The sequence below is a fragment of the Eschrichtius robustus genome, chromosome 16 (genome assembly GCF_028021215.1).
Source record: "Eschrichtius robustus isolate mEscRob2 chromosome 16, mEscRob2.pri, whole genome shotgun sequence".
In the NCBI taxonomy this organism is placed as follows: Eukaryota; Metazoa; Chordata; class Mammalia; order Artiodactyla; family Eschrichtiidae; genus Eschrichtius; species Eschrichtius robustus.
In genome coordinates this window covers 38348753-38368666 of record NC_090839.1, presented here as the reverse complement: position 1 = coordinate 38368666, position 19914 = coordinate 38348753, and the positions used below count along the sequence as shown (strand labels likewise).

The 19914-nt window shown below is 39.7% G+C and overlaps 1 protein-coding gene across 1 annotated transcript in view; it reads right to left on the bottom strand.

Annotated features, from left to right (window-relative positions):
- PLCB4 (phospholipase C beta 4) overlaps window positions 1–19914 on the bottom strand; it is a 423084-nt gene that overhangs the window by 72392 nt on the left and 330778 nt on the right. Inside the window, exons 12-18 of the mRNA XM_068565571.1 lie at window positions 13972–14080; window positions 9946–10156; window positions 8865–8958; window positions 5695–5774; window positions 5079–5163; window positions 2429–2519; window positions 346–441 (exon numbers count right to left, since the gene is read on the bottom strand). Of these exons, the coding sequence (XP_068421672.1) occupies window positions 346–441; window positions 2429–2519; window positions 5079–5163; window positions 5695–5774; window positions 8865–8958; window positions 9946–10156; window positions 13972–14080 (766 nt within the window). The remainder of the gene's footprint in view (window positions 1–345; window positions 442–2428; window positions 2520–5078; window positions 5164–5694; window positions 5775–8864; window positions 8959–9945; window positions 10157–13971; window positions 14081–19914) is intronic.

Genomic DNA, 19914 nt, shown 5'->3' with positions numbered 1-19914 from the left:
TTTTGTTTATGGGAAAGAACTGCAGAAATGTTCTTTTTATTCCAAGCCCGGTCTTCTACAGCAAGTGCTTCAAGGATTCTCTGGCTGTGAGTTTCTGCTGAATAGCTGAATGCACAGCAGGAAAGGAGATGACTAAGCTACTAAAATCTAGTGTGCAGGTAAATTCTAAGTCATACTATTTGGAAAAATACTGCAAAATACCAAAAGATTAAGGTTGGTACATGTACCTGACTATTAGGAGTTAGAATGTTGTGTTATATAAAGGGGTCCATTGAGACAAATTCATGTTTTTCTTATTTTAAAAAGTATTTTTTTGTGATGTGTAAATTTAAAAAACCAACTCACCACTTTCTATTTCCTCTTCATTGTCATCCTCTAAGATGTTCACTGGGGCAGCGGATTCTCCTGCTTCCATCATACTTTTCAAAGCTTCAAGCTGTTCTGTTATTAAAAATAAACAAGAAGGAGATGGAGACAGGTGTTGGGTCACTTATAAAATAGGCTTGAAGATCAACGTGGAGAAGGAAATGAAAAGGGAAGGGAAACCTATTGTCGAGGCTCCTGAGGCTCAGCCACGGCCACTGTCTCCCCAGTCCTGGTGGCCTTGAGTCCTTAAGGCAAGTACAACAACCCTATTATCTATGCACACTGAGCCACTATTGGAACGTGAGGGAAATGCCCCATATCCTGGTCACTAGGTTGAGAAGTCACAGCTCAGTCCCTGTGAAGGATTTGAAGCTTGATAACAAAAGCCCAGAATTTGGAGCATCTGGCACAGACCAAGGTTTACGGACTGTTATGGTGAAGTGACAGAACAGAGACTGAAAACGCTTCAGGAAAAAATATTTTTTCTTTTAATAGTTGTGAACACATATAAAAGACGCCTAACAGCCAGCATTAAGAACATTGTTGGGGGGCTTCCCTGGTGGCGCCATGGTTAAGAATCTGCCTGCCAATGCAGGGGACACGGGTTTGAGCCCTGGTCCAGGAAGATCCCACATGCCACGGAGCAGCTAGGCCCGTGTGCCACAACTACTGAGCCTGTGTGCTGCAACTACTGAAGCCCACGCACATAGAGCCCATGCTCCTTGACAAGAGAAGCCACCGCAATGAGAAGCCCAAGCACTGCAATGAAGAACAGCCCCTGCTCACCACAACTAGAGAAAGCCCAAGCGCAGCAACAAAGACCCAACACAGTCAAAATTAAAAAATAAAAATAATTAAAGAATATCGCTGGGAAACAGGCACTCTTCATATATTATAGTGAGGCTATAAAATGGTACAACTTTTCTGAAAGTCAGTATAACAAGATACATACGATATAAAATGTGTACATGCTTTGGCCAACCAACTCTAATTGTACCAAGGAGAAGGCTGCATAAATGTACAAAATGAACATCCAAACATGTTTACCATTGTTGTTTTCATAGCAATGAAAATCCATCAACTTGGATCTGGTTAAATTACACTATATGCCACATAATAAATTCTGTACAGTGTTTCATACACTAGAATCAAAAAAAAATTTATACATAAGAATTAAAATTAGTATGTAGATTTATATCCTACTGGATATGAGTATACTTCATTGGTTGAATTAAAAATGGCTAAAAATCAGTATATTTAACATGATCCCAGTTTTGTTAAAAATGTGTGTATATGTTAAAAGTGTACATGTGTACATGTGTCTCTAATATGTGTATATGTGTGTAAAGTATATAATTTAGTGCTATTTTATTATTTTATTATATTTTTATTTGCTGTTTTCATTTTCCTATAGCATTATTGCTTTTGCAATAAAAATAAACTGGAGCTAATATAGTTAAAATTTTTAATTTAGAATAACTAAGGGGAAAACCACAATGCAAGCATACCAATATTTGATGCTATTCATTCACTGAACTAAGAGATTTGTTGGAAGAAAATATTTTCAAAGAAAATGTTCTGGGAAAACACAGTGGGGGCAATGTCTAGATAAAATCATCTCCCCCCATCCCCCCACCACACACACATTCACACTCGCATATTACCTAGGATCCCTAGATATGTATATATCACAGGGAAAAGTGCAAAGGGAAGATTTTAAAGAAGGCTTTAGAGTGTATAAAATGATAAAGTGCTAGTTCCTTATATCTTGACAAATTCTAAAATGCTTCTTTCGTTGTCTTCTCATCTTTCCTTGGGACTCCTCCAAACTGTGATCTATGAATATATGAATATGTTTTCCTGCTGCAGGAAGGGGTTGATGTGGAACATAAACTTGAATAAAAATGTGGCGACTTTGCTCTGCACAGTATATAGAACATCACCACTAGACCTGCTTCCTCCTCAATCTGTGGTGTTAAAGTATATTTCATTCTAGATAGCTGAATTGTCTCAACATGCAACATACGGATGCTTCTGCCATAGATGAGTGTATTTGACTTACTTTTTTCAACCTCAGGTTTCAGCCGTTTATTTTTGATGAGTATTTTTCTTTTGAGGTCATTTGGGGATGGCAAGGGCCTGCCTGGTTCCAGCTGGAGACAAAGAGAAAAGGTTGAATTCATCATGACAGGGTCGTACTTCTCCCTTCTCATTCCCAGCCCAGAATGAGCAGAAAGCCTGTGAGTTACACAACCAACATCCACTAGATGGCAGTCTGCACAGTTTTATACTTTCATTCCGCAACCCAAACTAGCCCGAGCTTTGCCTTACACTAAGGCAGCAAACTTGGCATCCACAGGGTCTTTAGAGGTTTGCAGAGCTGCTCCACCTTCCCCAGGGAGTGGGGTCTGACCTACAGTGGTCTTGGGGAAAGGGGTCCAGCTCAACCCCAGACCTTGCCCCCTTTAAGTACCTGGTAAAGTACAAGAGGTGATGGGGCCAGCTGGGGTCAGAGGTGCCCCCCCAGGCAAAGTCAAGAGGCTCCCTGAGCCCCCCACAAGTGTTGGGCTATACAGTAAGCTGGTCTACTCAGTAGGGTGATCCATCTTCAATGCTTGGGATTGTGGCTTTGTGGGTTCAATAAGAGAATTAAGAAGGAAGTGGTCCTAATTATTGAAATCTGAGCTCTACTATGGTTTCACTGGCTTGGATTAATGTCTGCAAAGGGGATGTTCCTTTATTCGATTACTTCTGATCCACAGAACTGTGTTATATCTGGTCACCCATTCCCCATCCCCCCACCATCCATCTATATACCCAGCTACCCTTCCACGTGTCCACTCATTTTCCAAACTAATTTTTATACTATTTGTACACACAAGGCACTGTGCCTTCCTATGTCAGTGCTGACTCAAATGAAACCCTCTGCCGAAATTTTGCTCTCTTTGGGAAGCCTGCTGTAACCAGTCCACTCCCAGTGATCTCTTTTGCACCTGGATATTGGCAATAAATATTCACCACACTATAGGCCATCTTTTTTAGTTACGGTTTTACATTTGTATCCTGTGCCCTCCTTCCAGGACTGAAAGTTCTGTAGTTCAGATCTTAATCTCATTTATATTGCCTATACTTCCCATAACCTCTCATGTATGTGCACATCACAAAGAATGCAGAGATCTTTCCGTAAAAGCCAGCACCTTAGTCTAACAAAGAAAATCATACAAACAAAGGGCTTAAGTAAAAAATAAAATAAATCAGCGATGTTTCTTAGTTTAGGTTCCCTTAGAATCAGTCTGAGACAAAGAGGAAAGCACCAGTAATTTATTTGGGGGGCAGCTCCAGGGAACTCCAGCAGAGGAGTAGGAAAGTGAGAAAAAGAAGACAGGCAGCCAATGAAGGGTGTGCTAGTAGGCAAGCTGTCACTGTGGACGGAAGCATGATCCCGCTGGGGAACTTGGGGGGAAAGTGGGGACCATGTGCCCGGAGTCATCCCTCCTGAGGAATCAGGAAACACGGGGTGGGGGGTGGTAATTCTCTGGTACTTCTGGCCTGACTTTCCTGTGTGGGCAGAGCTCCAGGGACCAGAGCGTCCCCCCAGGCAGCAGCTGCAGGTGCTGGCGGTGGAGATCAGGCCGGTGTGCAGGGAAGCAGGAAGCGCTGCCAGGATGTGGACGGGGCCCCTGCAGCCAAAGCTTCAGCAGGCTGCCAATATCCTCCTATATTTTTTTCAGTCCCCAAAGATGTACTTCTGCAAAACTCACTGTTAAACTACCTGATGTGTTCCCAGGTAGCACAGAGCACCTTCCCCCTTTAGCCATGGTGATGTTCTATTGCTGCTTCGTGCTACCGTGTTTGGGCCTATCAGCTGCTCGTCAACAGTGGGGCAAAATATTTCACTACTGTAGAGTGTTTCATACTTTCACTCCAGTAGCTTTCTTGTTACTCCCAACATCTTGTGAGAGTGGATCTTAACCACTTGGGCGTTATGGATCCTGGTAAGAATCTGATGAACTCTCTGGAATGACTGTATACAAAACAGCAAACTGTATGCAATTAGAATGAGTTCACAGACCCCACAAAGTTTATCTGCGGGGAACAGGTTAAAATTATTTGTTTGATGAAGGAATTAGTAAGTGTAAAAATGAAGCTCAAAAACGTGCATATAACATTGCCCAAGAGTTTATTTTGGACTTAGGAGCTTGAACTTCAGGCTTCTGTGACTTGATCCAGGGAACTTCCCATAGCAACAGGCTCCCATGGGTGCTGAACCCTGGTTGCACATTTGATTTACCTGGAGAGCATTTAAAAAACACCATGATCCGGCTGACCTTGAATCAATTTCAGAATCTCTGAGTGGGGCTGTGGCAGAGGTATGTTTCACAGTTCCCCCAGGTGATTCTAACCTGTCACTGAACTTGAGAATGATCACCAACTCTAGACTCCTGGCCAGTGCACACTTTGTGAAATTTTAGGACAGAGGTCTCAGAAGCCATAGAGACCCCGTGATCTTCTGAATTAAACTGAGCCAGATGTTTACTTTGTGCCTCTCTCTACACACACCTCTGAAGCACAATGGAAGCTTCCCATACCAGCGAATTGAAATACACATGAAGATCTTTAACATTAGTCCTCCAGAACTACTTGACCCTTCAGAAATGAACTTCAAAACAAATCCATTCATGTTAGAAATATGGTTTGCTAAAAATACATACTGGATGTGATTCAAGTGCTTGTTTCAACAGGAGATCTCCAAATAGCTCTTCGCAATATTTGGACATCTTGTACTGTTGATATTTGCTAGAGGGAAAGAACGGACATTTGTAAATTCAAACATCCATTAACTGTCCAGAATAAGAATAAGAAACATCCATTCCTAGTGATTAAAAACTCCCACTCTGCAAAATGTTTGATTGTCCTCTTGATGCTAATGGGTTAACCAGTGTAGTTTAAAAAGAACTCGATTCTGCCCCCAAACTAAGAGCTGGTAAGCAGAATAAAAAGTGTCTTTCAAGTTCATCAGGTCTGACTACAAACATACTGCCAAGTCTTCCAACTCAATGGAACTTTGAGCAAGGTGTCCTGCTCTCTGACCTTTTGTTTAGAGGAAGCATTTCTAAAACACATTAACATGACTTTTTTCTTTCTTTTTTGGAAGTGTTGAGAGGCAGTGGTTTGAGTTTCTTCTCTTTTTTTTCCCCCATAAGACTATGTGTACTTACCACTTCACAAAAGAAACTATTCGGTTATTCAAAAAGATGCAGAGCAGGGGTGGGGAGTGGGGATTAGGAAACAACACTTAGAGACTTGCAGTAGAATGAATCATTATACCTGCAGTGATTTTCAAAGGAGAGAATTACAGGATATTCAGATGTGACAAATGCAGTTTCCTTGATGGCTTGAATAACATCCTTTAAAGATAAAGAGTGTTAATGAGAGAGGAGAGAAAAAAAATTAAGGTACCTGAAACCAATTGGAGACTATTAATTTGAGCTTTTCAGAAAGTCAGTTCTGGCAATTAAGACCCGGAGAACCCATTTACTGCTACAGACTGAGTTCCCTGTGGTTAGACCCAGGCACAGTTCATGGTTAATGACACTTTTTTTCAAAGCTACTTTTACTTCTCCAAAATTAGGGTGCTAGTAACTGACAAGATATTTCACCTAAATGGCAGTGCAGTTCCTTGCTCTATAATCTGCCAAGATGGGTTCAGAGCTCACCTTTCTCACTGAGGAGCAGGTGAGCTTTCTGCACAGAGATTTTCACAGTGGACCCCTCTCCTTCCCCTCTCGCCTCGAGGAGAAATGTGTTGGTAAAAACCTCAGGACTGTTAGAAGCTTTTATTGACTTTCCTCTGTCTTTTGGCACCAGAGTTGGGTTACATTTCATTAATTCAATGAAGACTCCTGTGAATTGATGTGACATTTGCAATATCCCTTGTTTTGTATCACCCTGGTAGTTAACCATGGGGCAAGTCCCATCATTCTGTTAGTTGGGAAAATATTTGACAATAGCTATCTAGGGAAGTCCATTGGAAAGAATAATGGCCTAGGCTAGACAATCTTGGAGTATTTTACTGAGCATTCTTATGGCTCAGGTGGTCCTTTAGCTATTCTTGCTTGAAGTTTCTTCTTAGGCGAAAATGCCTTGAGTCACTTCCCAAGTGACCTTGATTATCTACTTGAGTTGACCTAGAATTACTCCTTTAGGAGAATCTTGGCTCTGCCCATGGTTTCTTCTTTGCTCAACTCCAAGCTGAGAGGGAAGAACCTCCTTTTGAGCTTAAGCTTCCCTATTAGGCTCCTTAATTCTGTAAAAAAAATATGTCAACCCTTGCTGTCAGTTTGGTGGCTATGCAAACTCATGGCTTCCCACTTGAACATAGTCTTGGTACTTCTCAGGAAATGTAATCTTGAATTCATTGATGTTCAAAACTCACCAACATCTTGGCTAAGAGAAGTGATATGTATGGAGGGTCACGGGACTAGGGTCTAGGTGTCTGTTTTTAAAAACACTCCTGGTGGGACTTCCCTGGTGGCACAGTGGTTAAGAATCTGCCTGCCAATGCAGGAGACACAGGTTCGATCCCTGGTCCGGGATGATCCCACATGCCACGGAGCAGCTAAGCCTGTGCACCGCAACTACTGAGCCTGTGCTCTAGAGCCTGTGAGCCACAACTACTGAAGCCCACGTGCCTAGAGCCTGTGCTCCGCAACAAAAGAAACCACCACAATGAGAAGCCTGTGCACCGCAACAAAGAGTAGCCCCCACTCACTGCAACTAGAGAAAGCCTGCACGTAGCAACGAAGACCCAACACAGCCAAAAATAAGTAAATAAAATAAATAAATCTATTAAAAAACAAAACAAAACAACCCCAGTGATTTTCCACATGTTGGCAGAGTTGAGAACCATTGATCCAGAGGCTGAAATAACTCTCCTGAGTTATACAAAACTGACAGAGGTTGACGTATTTGACATAGTGTCCAACCGCAGAATTTCATTTTTTCACTTGTCTTTTGGCAGGACATCACTGGAGCATACTGAGGAACTTGCTAAGAAACCAACCTTCATATTGTACATAGAGATCACCAAAAGGCCATGACTGAAATCCAATTTATAAAAGTGTAGATTACATTCTGTGAGGATCTTGCGGGGGGCGACTTCTATCTGGTGTCAGTACTGGGAATAACTGTGCTTCTCTGGACTAACTACTCTGTATGTATTTTACAAATCCTGTGAATTATCATGTTTCTCTCCTTGCACTGAATTCAAAAAAGTTTGGAGCCCAATTTGTCGTATGGCTTGAAAGTTCATAGGATTTCTTGACAAGCATTCATAAAACTCTAATCTCACTATCTTACTTTCTTACCCATATAGGCACTATTTATAATCTATTTTATTTCCTGTATTCTATTTATCTTTTTATTCCACTTTGAAAGTCCTTCAGAAAAAATGCAAAGTAAGTAAGCACAAAAATAGATAAGAAAATGAAAGACTGTTTTTAAAGTAAGTGGAACAAGGGAGGTTCTGCCAGAGAAATCTCATTATATGGCACCGTCACCATTTGAAAGCAGAAAAAGTAGCATGAAGGAAATATTAAGTGGAGAAAACATTTTTCTTGACTTTCTCTGAAAAACTGGAAGAAAGGAATATAAAGGTAAGATGCTTGAGAAGATGAATAATTCGTTTTCTCCACTCCATCTCTCTGTTTCCACAACAGTTTGGAAAAGGCAATGGTGAGGTAATTTTAAAACTTACCTTGGAACCCTCCTACACTGTGGTTGGGAATGTAAATTGGTGCAGTCACTATGGAAAACAGTATGGAGGTTCCTTAAAAAGCTAAAAATAGAGCTACCATATTATCCAGCAATGCCACTCCTGGGTATATATCCGGAAAAAACTCCAATTCAAAAAGATACATGCACCCCAATGTTCATAGCAGCACTATTAACAATAACCAAGACATGGAAGCAACCTAAATGTCCATCGACAGAGAAATGGATAAAGATGTGGTACATATATACACAATGGAATACTACTCAGCCATAAAAAAGAATGAAATCACACCATTTACAGCAACATGGATGGACCTAGAGATTATCATACTGAGTGAAGTAGGTCAGAAAGAGCAAGACAAATACCATATGATATCACTTATATGTGGAATCTAAAATATGACACAAATGAACTAACTTATGATACAGTTTTTCTATGTCTGTGAGTCTGTTTCTAACAGTTACCAAAGGGGAAAGGGGGTGGGGAGGGATAAATTGGGAGGTTGGAACTAGCAGATATAAACTACTATATATAAAATAAACAACAAGGTCCTACTGTATGGCACAGGGAACTATATTTAATATCCTATAATAAACCATAATGCAAAATAATATGAAAAAGAATATGTATATATATGTATAACTGAATCACTTTGCTGTACAGCAGAAACTAATACAACATTGTAAATCAACTATACTTCAATGAAAAAAAAGAAAACACTTACCTTAAAAAGGATATCTGTGCACATTGCTTTTCCATGAGTTATTATTGGCTCTTGGTCCTCACCTTTTCCATCCCAACAGTCAAGTTCAACACATCTAGGAACATTGTGATTTACCAATATTGAACCTTTACAATAAAATAGCATGTGTACAAATGAAAAGACATCAGAATACGTTGTTTTCTATAGAAGTAGAAAATGGAATGAAGGAAGTAACACGATTATTTTTTGGAGGATGCAGGTTAAAATCGCACCAGGTTGGTGTCATCAAAAAGGGACTATCAGAGATTAAGAGAGACAAGAGATGTAACAAGCAGTGAGGTTCTGGATGAAATCCTAGTTGTGACAAAGCTGTAATAAAGGACAATTTGGGGACAACTGGGAAAATTTAGATATGGGCTGGGTTTTAGAGGATGTTAAAGAATACTGTAAAAATTTTGTAGGTGTGATGATGTTACTTTGGCCATAAATTAAAATGTTCTCATTGTTTCAGTGACTCATATTTAAGTATTCAGAAACAGCTGTAGTGATGTAGTTAAAGTCTTTTAACGTATTTCCATACATACAGAAAATAGTGAGTTGAAAAAGTAAGTATTGGTCATTGACAATCAAGAAAACAATCATAATGTAACTACATTTCTTATTTTTCACTTTCAGCATTTTCACCATATTTTAAACCTCAAATATTTTCCAATTTCTGTAAAATTAAAGCCATTTAAAATAATCTTTATTGTCTGAGAATGAAATTTTAGAACTTTGAACATTAAGTAAAGCTAAATTTCCAAGTGCCTAGAACCAACAGGAAACTTAGCATGACTTCTTAAAATATGCCAATTTTTGGTAATGTTGGGGGAATATTTTAAATTTACAGTAAACAAACATCTTTTGACCCATAGGAGGACTCTAGACCTTTCTGGAACAGATACCAATTTTCCTTTCTCAAGGTTAAATGGCCATCGTAATCCATTAAAGAGAAAGACAAATGTCCTTTTCACTCTGAATGCTACTTCTATTTTTCAGAGAAAACTAAATTCAATTGAAGAGCATCAAATCCAAAGAAGAAACAGTGTATTGAGTTTCTGACCTGCAACCAGCCAGGAGGACCTGTCTGTACATTTCTACTGAAGACTTCCCACCAAACTGTCTGCCAGTGAGATAGGTGTTGTGGGAAGAGCTGATGAAGTAGTGAGCCAGAGGGTGGTCCATTTCTTGGTAAAGCTCTAGGCGATCTAGGAAGACTGGGGCATTTTCATCTGACATCAGGTATCTGCAAAACCCATCACTTGATATTTGGCCTGGGGGGAAAAGGAATATCATGGAGACTTATGGCTCTGAAGATACACATCTCATGTTTTATTCATGACATTTGAGGCAACTTAAACAGGAGGAGTAAAAAATTCTTCATAGTCTCTTTCCCAAGAACCTTCCTCTTTCAGAAGTTGAACGAAGTACCCGCATTGCATAAGTAATCTAATGCTTTCCACAAATAGGAGGCATCTGCTTTCACATCCATGATGGCAAAACACTCAGTTCCCTAAGTTCAAAAGTGCAGCACCAGGAGCCAGATTAGAGAAGGGATGAGTGGCCCCTCTGGATTCAAATAATTCCATTTTCCTATTTTATCTAAAAAATAGGATATGGGACCAGTGAGATGAGTATTCAGTGGTCATTGAAACGTGATCCCAAGAGCCACCACTCATCTCAGTCACACCTTTGTGACATGGGACAGGGCCGGTGTCAATATTTCTGCATCTTCTCCTACCCTGTCAACCATCAACAGCTTCAGCTTCTTGCATTTACTTAAGCATTTCCAAGTTACAAGCTGGTTTCAAGCTTACAGAAAAGTACAGATAATAGCAGAATAAACAGCCATGGATCTACACCACAGCCTTGTTAGATCTTAACCTTTTCCTATATTTGCTTTACATTTTTTAAAGAAATGCATAACTACAGATGCCCATGAAGCACGCTGTGTGCCCCACCTCAATTCCATTCAATTCCATCTTTTTATTCCTAGGTAGACAGCCAATAATCTAGTTTTTGTGTTTAACATTCCCAAAATGGTTCTGTAACTTTATATGCATTTATCCAAAAAATAGGTAGTTTTGACTATTTTAAAATTTATATAAAAGTTACCCCATTATTTGCATTTGCAGCTTGCCATTTTTCCTGTTTTTTTGTGACTTATCTAGTTAATATAAGTAGCTCTTGTTCATTTATTTTTCACTGAGTAATGTATAGTAGAAGTATGCAGTGTGTAGAGTGTAAAGTAGTCCATATGTGAATATACCACAATTCATTATCCATCATTCTGTTGATGGATATTTAGGTCATTTCTATTTATAACTAAACGAACTGCAGTAAAAATTTGTGTGCCTATCTCCTTGGACACATACATTTATACTTTCCCAGGCACTGTGATAGATGCAGGATAGAAGAAACAGACAAGCCCTACCTTCATGAAACTCATATATTATGGGTGAGAAAACAAATAAATTAACAAATAAATATAATGTTATGAAAATGCTAGAAGGAAATAGAAAGCAGGGTATCAAAGTGATCAAGAATGACCAGGATGTTGTGTTTGCTACGTGGCCAGCAAAAGCCCTTCTGACGAGGTCACATTCACGCATGGGGAGCAAGCCCCATGCACCCCTGGGGCTGCCCCATCCTAGACAGAAAGATCAGAAAGTGCAGAGACCATGTGATGGAGGGGAAAGTAGCTAGAAATGAGGAATCCAAAGGCTACATCGGTTGGACTTTAGTCTTCATTAAGTACTTTGGATCTTATTCTAAGTGTGCTGGGAAGTCTTTGGAGCATTTTGAAGAGTGGAAGAACATGATTAGATTTGATTTTAAAAGGTTTACTCTGGCTGCTGTGTGGTACATAAATCGTAGGGCATTGAGGAAAGGAGAAGACTAGTTAGAAGTCAGCTGGCCTCATCTAGGGAGAGATGATGTAGGATCCGATAGTCCAGTAAGTGTGGAGACGGTGAGAAGTGATTTATTTTCAGGATAGATCTTGCAGGTTTTGTTGACAGATCAGAGGTGATGTGAAAGAATAAACAAGTCAAGGATGACTCCAAGAGTTTTGGCATGAAAAGCTGGGTGAGTCACGGTACCATTTTCTAGGCTGGGAAAGGGACAGGTCTGTGGATGGGGACAATCAAAGCATATTGTATAATGCCCACTCAGCATCCAAATGGAGAGGTCTACTATACAGGTCTGTAGTTTAAGAGACAGATTAGGAGTGGAGAGTTTAATCTGAAAGTCATGTGTGTATAGAAGAAACTTAAAGCCATTGGCTTGGATGAGCTCACTCAAGGAGTGAGGATAGAAGGAACAGAGATCTGAGGACTGAGCAGGGCCACTCTGACACCAGACTCGGGAAAGACACGGAACATTCTCTAGGGTACGTACTTGGAAGTGAAGAGGCTGGGCTGTAGGAGAGGCATATTTTCCACTTTATTATTGACAAAATATTCATCAAGGTGGTTGTTTGTACCCATTTACACACTCAGCATAGTTGATAAGAATGTCTTTGGCACCACATTCTCACCCATACTTGATAATGACAGACTTTAACATTTCTGTCATATGTGAAATGGTGAAGCTATGCTTTTTAGATGTGTCAGTGGTAATTTCATAGACTTTTAGGACCTGGGAGGACCTTATACAGAATAAAACACACCTCTATCATAACATTTATCAACCACCAAGGCACTACTGAGTCATAGGTCTTTCTCCTTCAGTAGATCACAACCGCCTTATTTCATTTTGAATCCCCAGCACCTAGCACAGTGCTTGGCTGTGCCTATAAGGATTGAAAGCAGGGGACAGAAATACTAATTGAATGACTGCATGAACCCCACCATCTTACAAGCAGGGAAACTGAGGCCTACGAATACAGTTCCTTGCTCAAGGTCACACAGCAACAGGGGATGCAACAAAAATCACATCACCTCCCACCACTGCAAAGTACTAGATTTTCTGCCAAGCCACTCCTCCCTTCACTTAAATCACATGCCATGTGGACTTAATTATGATACTCAGGATATTGATAAAGAGATAAGTGATGAAGCAGTCTTGCTGAAAATAGATATTTGAGACCCTGCAGAAAAGTGTAAACGTATGACTATAATGAAGGGAAAACTCTGTTGGGCTTGGAAAAATATCAGGGGTAAGGCCACATGGTATGGTGGGCCAGGCATGTGTATAAACAGGTTCTATGTGTGTCCAGAGAACGTACAAATCTTTCAGCCACACTCACTGAGATACAAAAAAAAAAAAAAGAACCTCTATTCTAAAGAGGAGGCCATGATACTCATGGGCAGATGGGACAGAAAGAACTTAACCTAGATCTCCCTTCACTCTCCACTGAGACATAAGGCCAGAGGCTCCAGGTCAGGTATCTCCTGGCACTCCCTGGAGATACTATATTAGCATCATCACTCCCATCCTTTGCAGGTGTTTCTCATGGCTATAGAACCAATCAAATTTCCTCTCCATACCTTTCCTTTGTTAAATGTTGGAATGAACAACACATTGTTTCCAAAGTTTCACTGAAAGAAACTTCACTGAGCAAATGCTCAGAAACCCCAACAATTTGCTAAATTGATTCCTATTTAATTTCATGTCAATTGCATTTATCTTCCATACCAGAGGTCAAATGATGAGTAAAAAGGCTGCTTAAACCGTGTATTAAATTTAGTTAGCTTGCAAAACTAAAGGAAGAAGAAGAAGGCATCAATTTTTATAGCAAATGCCATTGTTTTCATAGATGGCAAACAGAGACTATAATTGGCATTTTTACATTTTAAGCACTATGCAATACTAAAGATAAGAAAGTACATGGGGAAAATATCACTATAGTTTAATAATAAATTTATCATTACACTTCAGGCAGCACGAACAAATTTTGGTGTAAGGTAAAATTTATACTTAGAGCAAGGAAAAAAAAAAAAATTAGTCAGTTATCAATCCTTGCCTCTAGATAGCTCCAAAGCATTTAAAGATACCTTTAACTAAAAATTCAAGGACTTTAAAAGTTGCATATGTCCTTGATTTTTTTTAAACAAAGAAAAATTCTCTCTTTTTTCGCTTTTCTTACCTTTTTTCTTCAAGTCTTCATCAGGCTCATACATGTCAATGATCTGCATTGCCCTTTTAGCATCATAAAATGGGAATAAAATTTCATTCAATCGAGGATCTCGTTGATGCTATGATGAGAAAATAACTCCATTTAGGCTGACATTCACCCTTGGGCCAGTACACATCACTAAAGTATGTAATTTCTAATATAAGATATATCTAGAATATCATGTTTACAGTTACAAAGAGAAGATTTCACTTTTTTCCTGTCTTTCTTCCTAAAATAGACTTCAGAAACGTCCAAATTTGGTAGTAGTTTGTTGGTTCCCCTCACTGAACTGAAGAGGGAGAAAACAGAAGATACTTTCTTTCTTCAAAAGTTGACGGACAGAGAAAACGGTATGGCATTGCCATACCACAGGCAAGATATTTGGCATAAGTGCTTATAAAAAGTGAGATCAAAAATCTTTAAAAAAAAAAAAAAGGATAAACAAAAGCAAAAATCCAAAAAAACCCCAAATATATAACATACCCATTTAAATGCCAAACCAAAAACAACAATAACAAAAAACCCCTCCAAAACCCTAAAGTTAGACAGGCAAATATCATTTTATTTTCATTATGTCTTTCTACATGAATAAAAGATTTCTTGGGAACTGCAAACTTCATTCTCTTGAATCAATATTTATCAAAATGAACCCATCGTAATAGTTGAAAATTAATCAGCACAAGGATATTTACAAGCTCTAAACAATATGAAAATTTGTATTTAAATATCAGTAGTTCAGAAATTCTATTTCACTATGAAATCTAACTTGGTTTGCCCCGAGGAAATTCTCTGGGCAGAAAGTACGTAAATAATTTGGAGGTTGGTGATGTCATTCTTTTCAAATCAGCACCTATAGGCTCCTGGTGCTATGTTATATGAGGCACCAGGAGCAAAGCTATTTCTGCAGTTCTGTCATCCTAACTTTACAGCAGTGATGAAAAAAGTCCAACTTACTAACTGACTCAGCTACAATCGTGTGTGTGTGTGTCTATCTGACTATCTTTCTGTACCTAGAGGTAGTGGGGCCGTTAAACTTCCTTATTGTTCGTGGTAGATTAGAGGACCAAACATTGCATCCCTGGTCATCCATCAAATAAATAAATAAAGGAAACTTCAATGGAATAATGGCATATAAGCAGATGTGAGCAAAACTTGGTCAGTATGTAGGACACCGGCAACAACTCTTTACCCAAATATATGCACAGACTTTGAAAAGCACTATTGAAAAAGTATTGAAGAAACAATTGTTAAAAGTTCATATGGATCTCCCTTCCCCATTTGTTTTGAAATGATCATTTGAAGAGTGGGGCACACAGAATGAATGCCTTTGGCCAACAGAACACTTGATGTAATTTCCTAAAGCACTTGTGGCCTAGCCTGCTCTGATCCTCCCACCTCCCCACCGAGTTAAGAGTGTTAACTCCTAAGGAATCAATATCTCTTTGTCAATTTATCCCAATGAAGAATGCTTCTGTTGGAATCTAAGAAATTACGGCTCACAACAGCTCACATCCATGCATGTGCTAGAGCAGAAACTGTTATATGAGCAACAGGCCTCGAGACCACAAAGAAGAAAAGTCCTGGGGTATGCAGAGAGATGGTGCAGTGGACCACGGAACGCCAAGCAGGTGAAGGCATGCTACAAGACATCTTGTTTAGGAAATGGATGCTGTCATGCAACTCCAGAGCCCCTACCCAAGGGAATGACAGGCAGAGCTCTCTGGTGAGAAAGCATTGTTTTCAAAACAAACAAACAAACAAACAAACAGTACATTTTCTAGGCACTTTCCTTTTCAGTCTCTGAAAATAATACCATGGAAGAAGATGGATGTGGCAGGAAAAGGGACTTTTGAGACCCCACTGCAGTTATGTTCATGGTTGGCCACTATACTAATAAGGTTTTCTGCCTTATTATAATTAAGTCTTTTAATCTAAAGATATGCTTTTGGTAAGTGTTCTGGACTCATGGAGATCATGGGGCAAATCCATATGAATTTAAAAGTGAGAGAAAGAAGAGACTCAGCTAAAGAAGAAAGAGGCAAAGTTGGGAAAGGAAGAGAGGGAATCCAGGTATTCTTAGGTGCTTTTTATGTACAGAGGTATGTGGGTTCTAACCCGGTGCCCCCTGTAGTGTGACCTGTGGATGGCAGCAGTGGCATCACCCTCACCTGGGAGCTTGTTAGAAATGCACATTCTTGGGCCCCACTCCAAATTTACGAAACCTGACTCGCTGGGGTGGAACCCATGAATCTGTATTTTTACAAGCTTCTCAGGTGATTCTGATGTGCTCAAATTTAAGAAGCACTACTCTAATATATAAAGGTTTGCATTTCAATATATTTGCATATCCGTAGGAAAAAAAAGTACCTAAGTTCTGCAAAGGATAGAAGAATGCTAAATGTTTGAGATGTCCTCCCAATTAACCCCCATCAAAATTTATCAGAGGGCATGATATTCACTAGCAGAACATCCCCCTATCAGAAGCAATAGCCAGGAAAACCGAGTACTTAAAATGGATGTATCATAATCCCCTATTCTACTTTTGCAGCAAATAAGCATTAAGAGAAGACAATATGAAATTTCACTTGTCTTCACATCTGCTCCACCAGATAACTTAAGCTTTTACTTTCCTGAAAATGTTCACGTTTCAAAAAGGAAGCACAGTGTAATCTGGATAACCCAAAGGCAAGGAAAAAAATGGTAAAACTTGTATTGAGTCACAAAAATATAATTTTATATGAGAAAACAAAGAGGAGAAATATCATTTCCACGTAATCTCAGAGTAATAAGGTTGCAGAAGATTTCCACATGGACATAAGGACAGTGGGGCAAGTGCTTCACAGCTCTGAGGGAGAGACCATGGGTTTTCAGTTGGGATTTGGGGTAGCAATGTACAGAGGGCATCCACCCCGTGATGTCCAGGGCTTTGTAAAATACGATACTGAACAGCTTCCGAAAATAGTTCACAGAACTGTGCCCAAGTGAACAAGAAGATAATGAACACGCCTCCTTTATTATGTCCTTACTTTTATTGAGAAAAGACTTCAACTGGCTTCAATCCAAGCAGCACTGGGAGAGAGATGTTGACATAAATAATATTCAAAAGAGATATAAAAAGATAAGGGAATAATTGGTAAGGTTTATAGCACCAAATACTTCCGTCTCTCTCTTTGCTCATGCATTAAAGAATAAAGATATTGTAAATGGAAAGCAATCTTGAGCCCTTTAATACATTCTTTCAACTGCAAAATAAAAAATAAAATAACAAGTCAGGTTTAGCTCTAACGTGATCCTATGATATATGTGAGGCAGGGGGAAAGATTACCAGCAACAAGAAAATAAAGCTAATTCTTGATTGTTGTGGTTATCTAAAATCTCTGCCTCTCTTTCTTAATTTGACCTCTTTCTCCAGCTCTTCATGCATCTCTCAATTCTGCCAGCCCTCAGTTGCTGTCATCTTTGTAAGAAGTCATATGGAGAGTGAAGGCAAAACTAAAATCAATTTAGCTTCTCATTAGGAACAGGGAAAGAGAGGTGAAACTAACTGAAGCCAAGAAGCTTTAATTAGCCCTGATACATAGAGAACTGAGTTGGTGGCAGTTTCCAACCATGTGCCAGCTCATAGTGACGGCCCCCACCAGCTCTCCTGGACTCCAGTTTGCTATTTCCATAATATAGGCAAAGAAAGTTTCCCTCAGCCCACTGGATGGGACCAAGAGACATAGCTGTGGCAAAATTTTAGATCCGAGTGGAGGATTTCCATGACTAAGTTCATTATGGAGAATAATAGGTTTATGCTGCTCTTACATTCTTTCCATTCACACTAAGCATTCCAAGGAGGAATCCAGCACTTCACAAACTCTAATGTGCAGACAAATCACCTGGAGATAATGTTAAATGCAGATTCCAACTCAGCAGGTCTGGGTGGGACCTGAGATTCTGCATTTCTAACAAGCTCCCTGGTGATGCCGATGCTGTTGGTCCCCAGATCACACTCTGGGGAGCAATGAACACGGACGTACGAAGAAGCAAATGAGCAGATCTAAAGCTACTAGTGAAAAGCTAGTATGTGGTGACGGCATGGGTAGAGAGCAGGTGGTAGAAACCCCTACACGGCAACCAAGGCAGTGAATGATAGTCTCTCCTCACCTTCCAAATTCCTGGAGATACACATTAGTACACTGAACAGAAAATTTCATATAAGGAATAAAGGGATTTACAAGCTGGAAGGTGGTGGGTGGCAGCATGGCTTTTGCTAATATAAATGGCATTTTTTTCCTGTTACCTATTCTAATTGGTTAATGCTAGTGTACGTGTGTGTATTGACTTTTCTTTGTTGATCACTTATTTGGTTACCTTGTTGAACTCTCTATCTGTTCAAAGAGTTTTTCAGTTGATAGTTTTTGATATTCAGGTTACATAATCATCATCTGCAAATAATGAATAGGGCCTTGTCCTTTTGTGTTCCTGGGATTCATTTATTTTTTCTTGTCTAATTGCATGATCCAGGTCTTCTAATACAATGTTGAATTCCAGCTTGTTGAGACTATATGGCTAAGGCATTTTGAAAATGTTTAGGTCTAAGCTTTTCAAGTCAGAGACCCTTACATTCCAATGCCTGCTCCCTTCCTGAGTGAACTCTGTCTCCTTTCATTATGGGTTTTGACGGTGCTCTGCCCAAGGGGTGTTTTCGACTTTGGAGCAATGACAGGGACAATGGTAGGACTCAAAAGAGAGGGTGCAAGGCGCTGGCAGAACGTTCTCTAAGTTTGACAGCCTTCTTCAAGGAGACATTCAGATTTCTGTCTAGTTCTTCCAGCTGAGTTCACTAGGACAGAAAAGGAAGAGATACAGGGCAGACACTTTGATTAAAAATAAAGGCTGTACACTTTCCTGGACTGTCTTGTAGTTTCTGTGACCTAAAGAAATCTAGAATCACACTGATTCCATGAGTCCCACCCCCCCAAATTAAAGGTGCCACCTTACTGTTAATGAGAAGCCAAACAGAAGGAAACATAAGCAAATGAACACTACTGGCCAGTGTAATAGTGATAGATAAAAGCTTACCAAAGAGTATTTTGAGAAAGAATTTGGATGTCAGAGCCAGAAAGTATGGGTGATCATACCTTTTAAAAATTAAATTTTTTGTCATAAGACTCATAAGAATGACAAGAGTAGTTATCGGGTAGGTCTACAGAAACCACCCAAAAAAGGAAAGGCATGAGATAAGCACCCATGAATGCAGCACCTATTCTGAGGACTTCAGAACTGTTTCCTCATTTGAACAGTACAATGCATATTAAGTCTCTGTCATGTTTAATAGATGGCTGGGTACCAGCTTCGTCCCAGAGCGCCCAAGAGGCCTTTTTCTAGGCAAACTGATGAGGTGGTACATCTTCTCTCCACTAAAGCATCTTCCCTCTTTAGTAGAAAGCAAGATTTTTGCCTGTCTCACCAAAACGTAAGGTGACCAATGACCCAAAGTACATGAAGAAGCTGAGGGAGATAACACAATACATTTTTTAAAAGAAGCAGAAGATAGGCAAAGGGTTAAGGAGGCAAAGCAAGGCAACTTAACTTCCAAGCAACTGTGGCGTAAGAATGTGGATAATATCTGGGTAAAGATTATGAACATAGTATTCGCATGACCAAAAACTAGTGGAGTGAAAAACTTGAAATGTTTTCAAGTAAAATAAATACTGCAATGTACTGAAAGGATTATTTAAAAGTGGAGGCATCTGCACTGCTATATGGGGGAACTTTTCTCTCCTGCATCGGTGCTTCTAGGCTCTGGTTACCATAGCTTCTCAAGTGCAACCCTACAAATTGGGAGCTACTGAGCCCTGACAGGGAAAGAAAAGAGAAGCCCTTTGGCAAAGATGTGATCTGTGTCTGCAAACTGGCAAATCACAG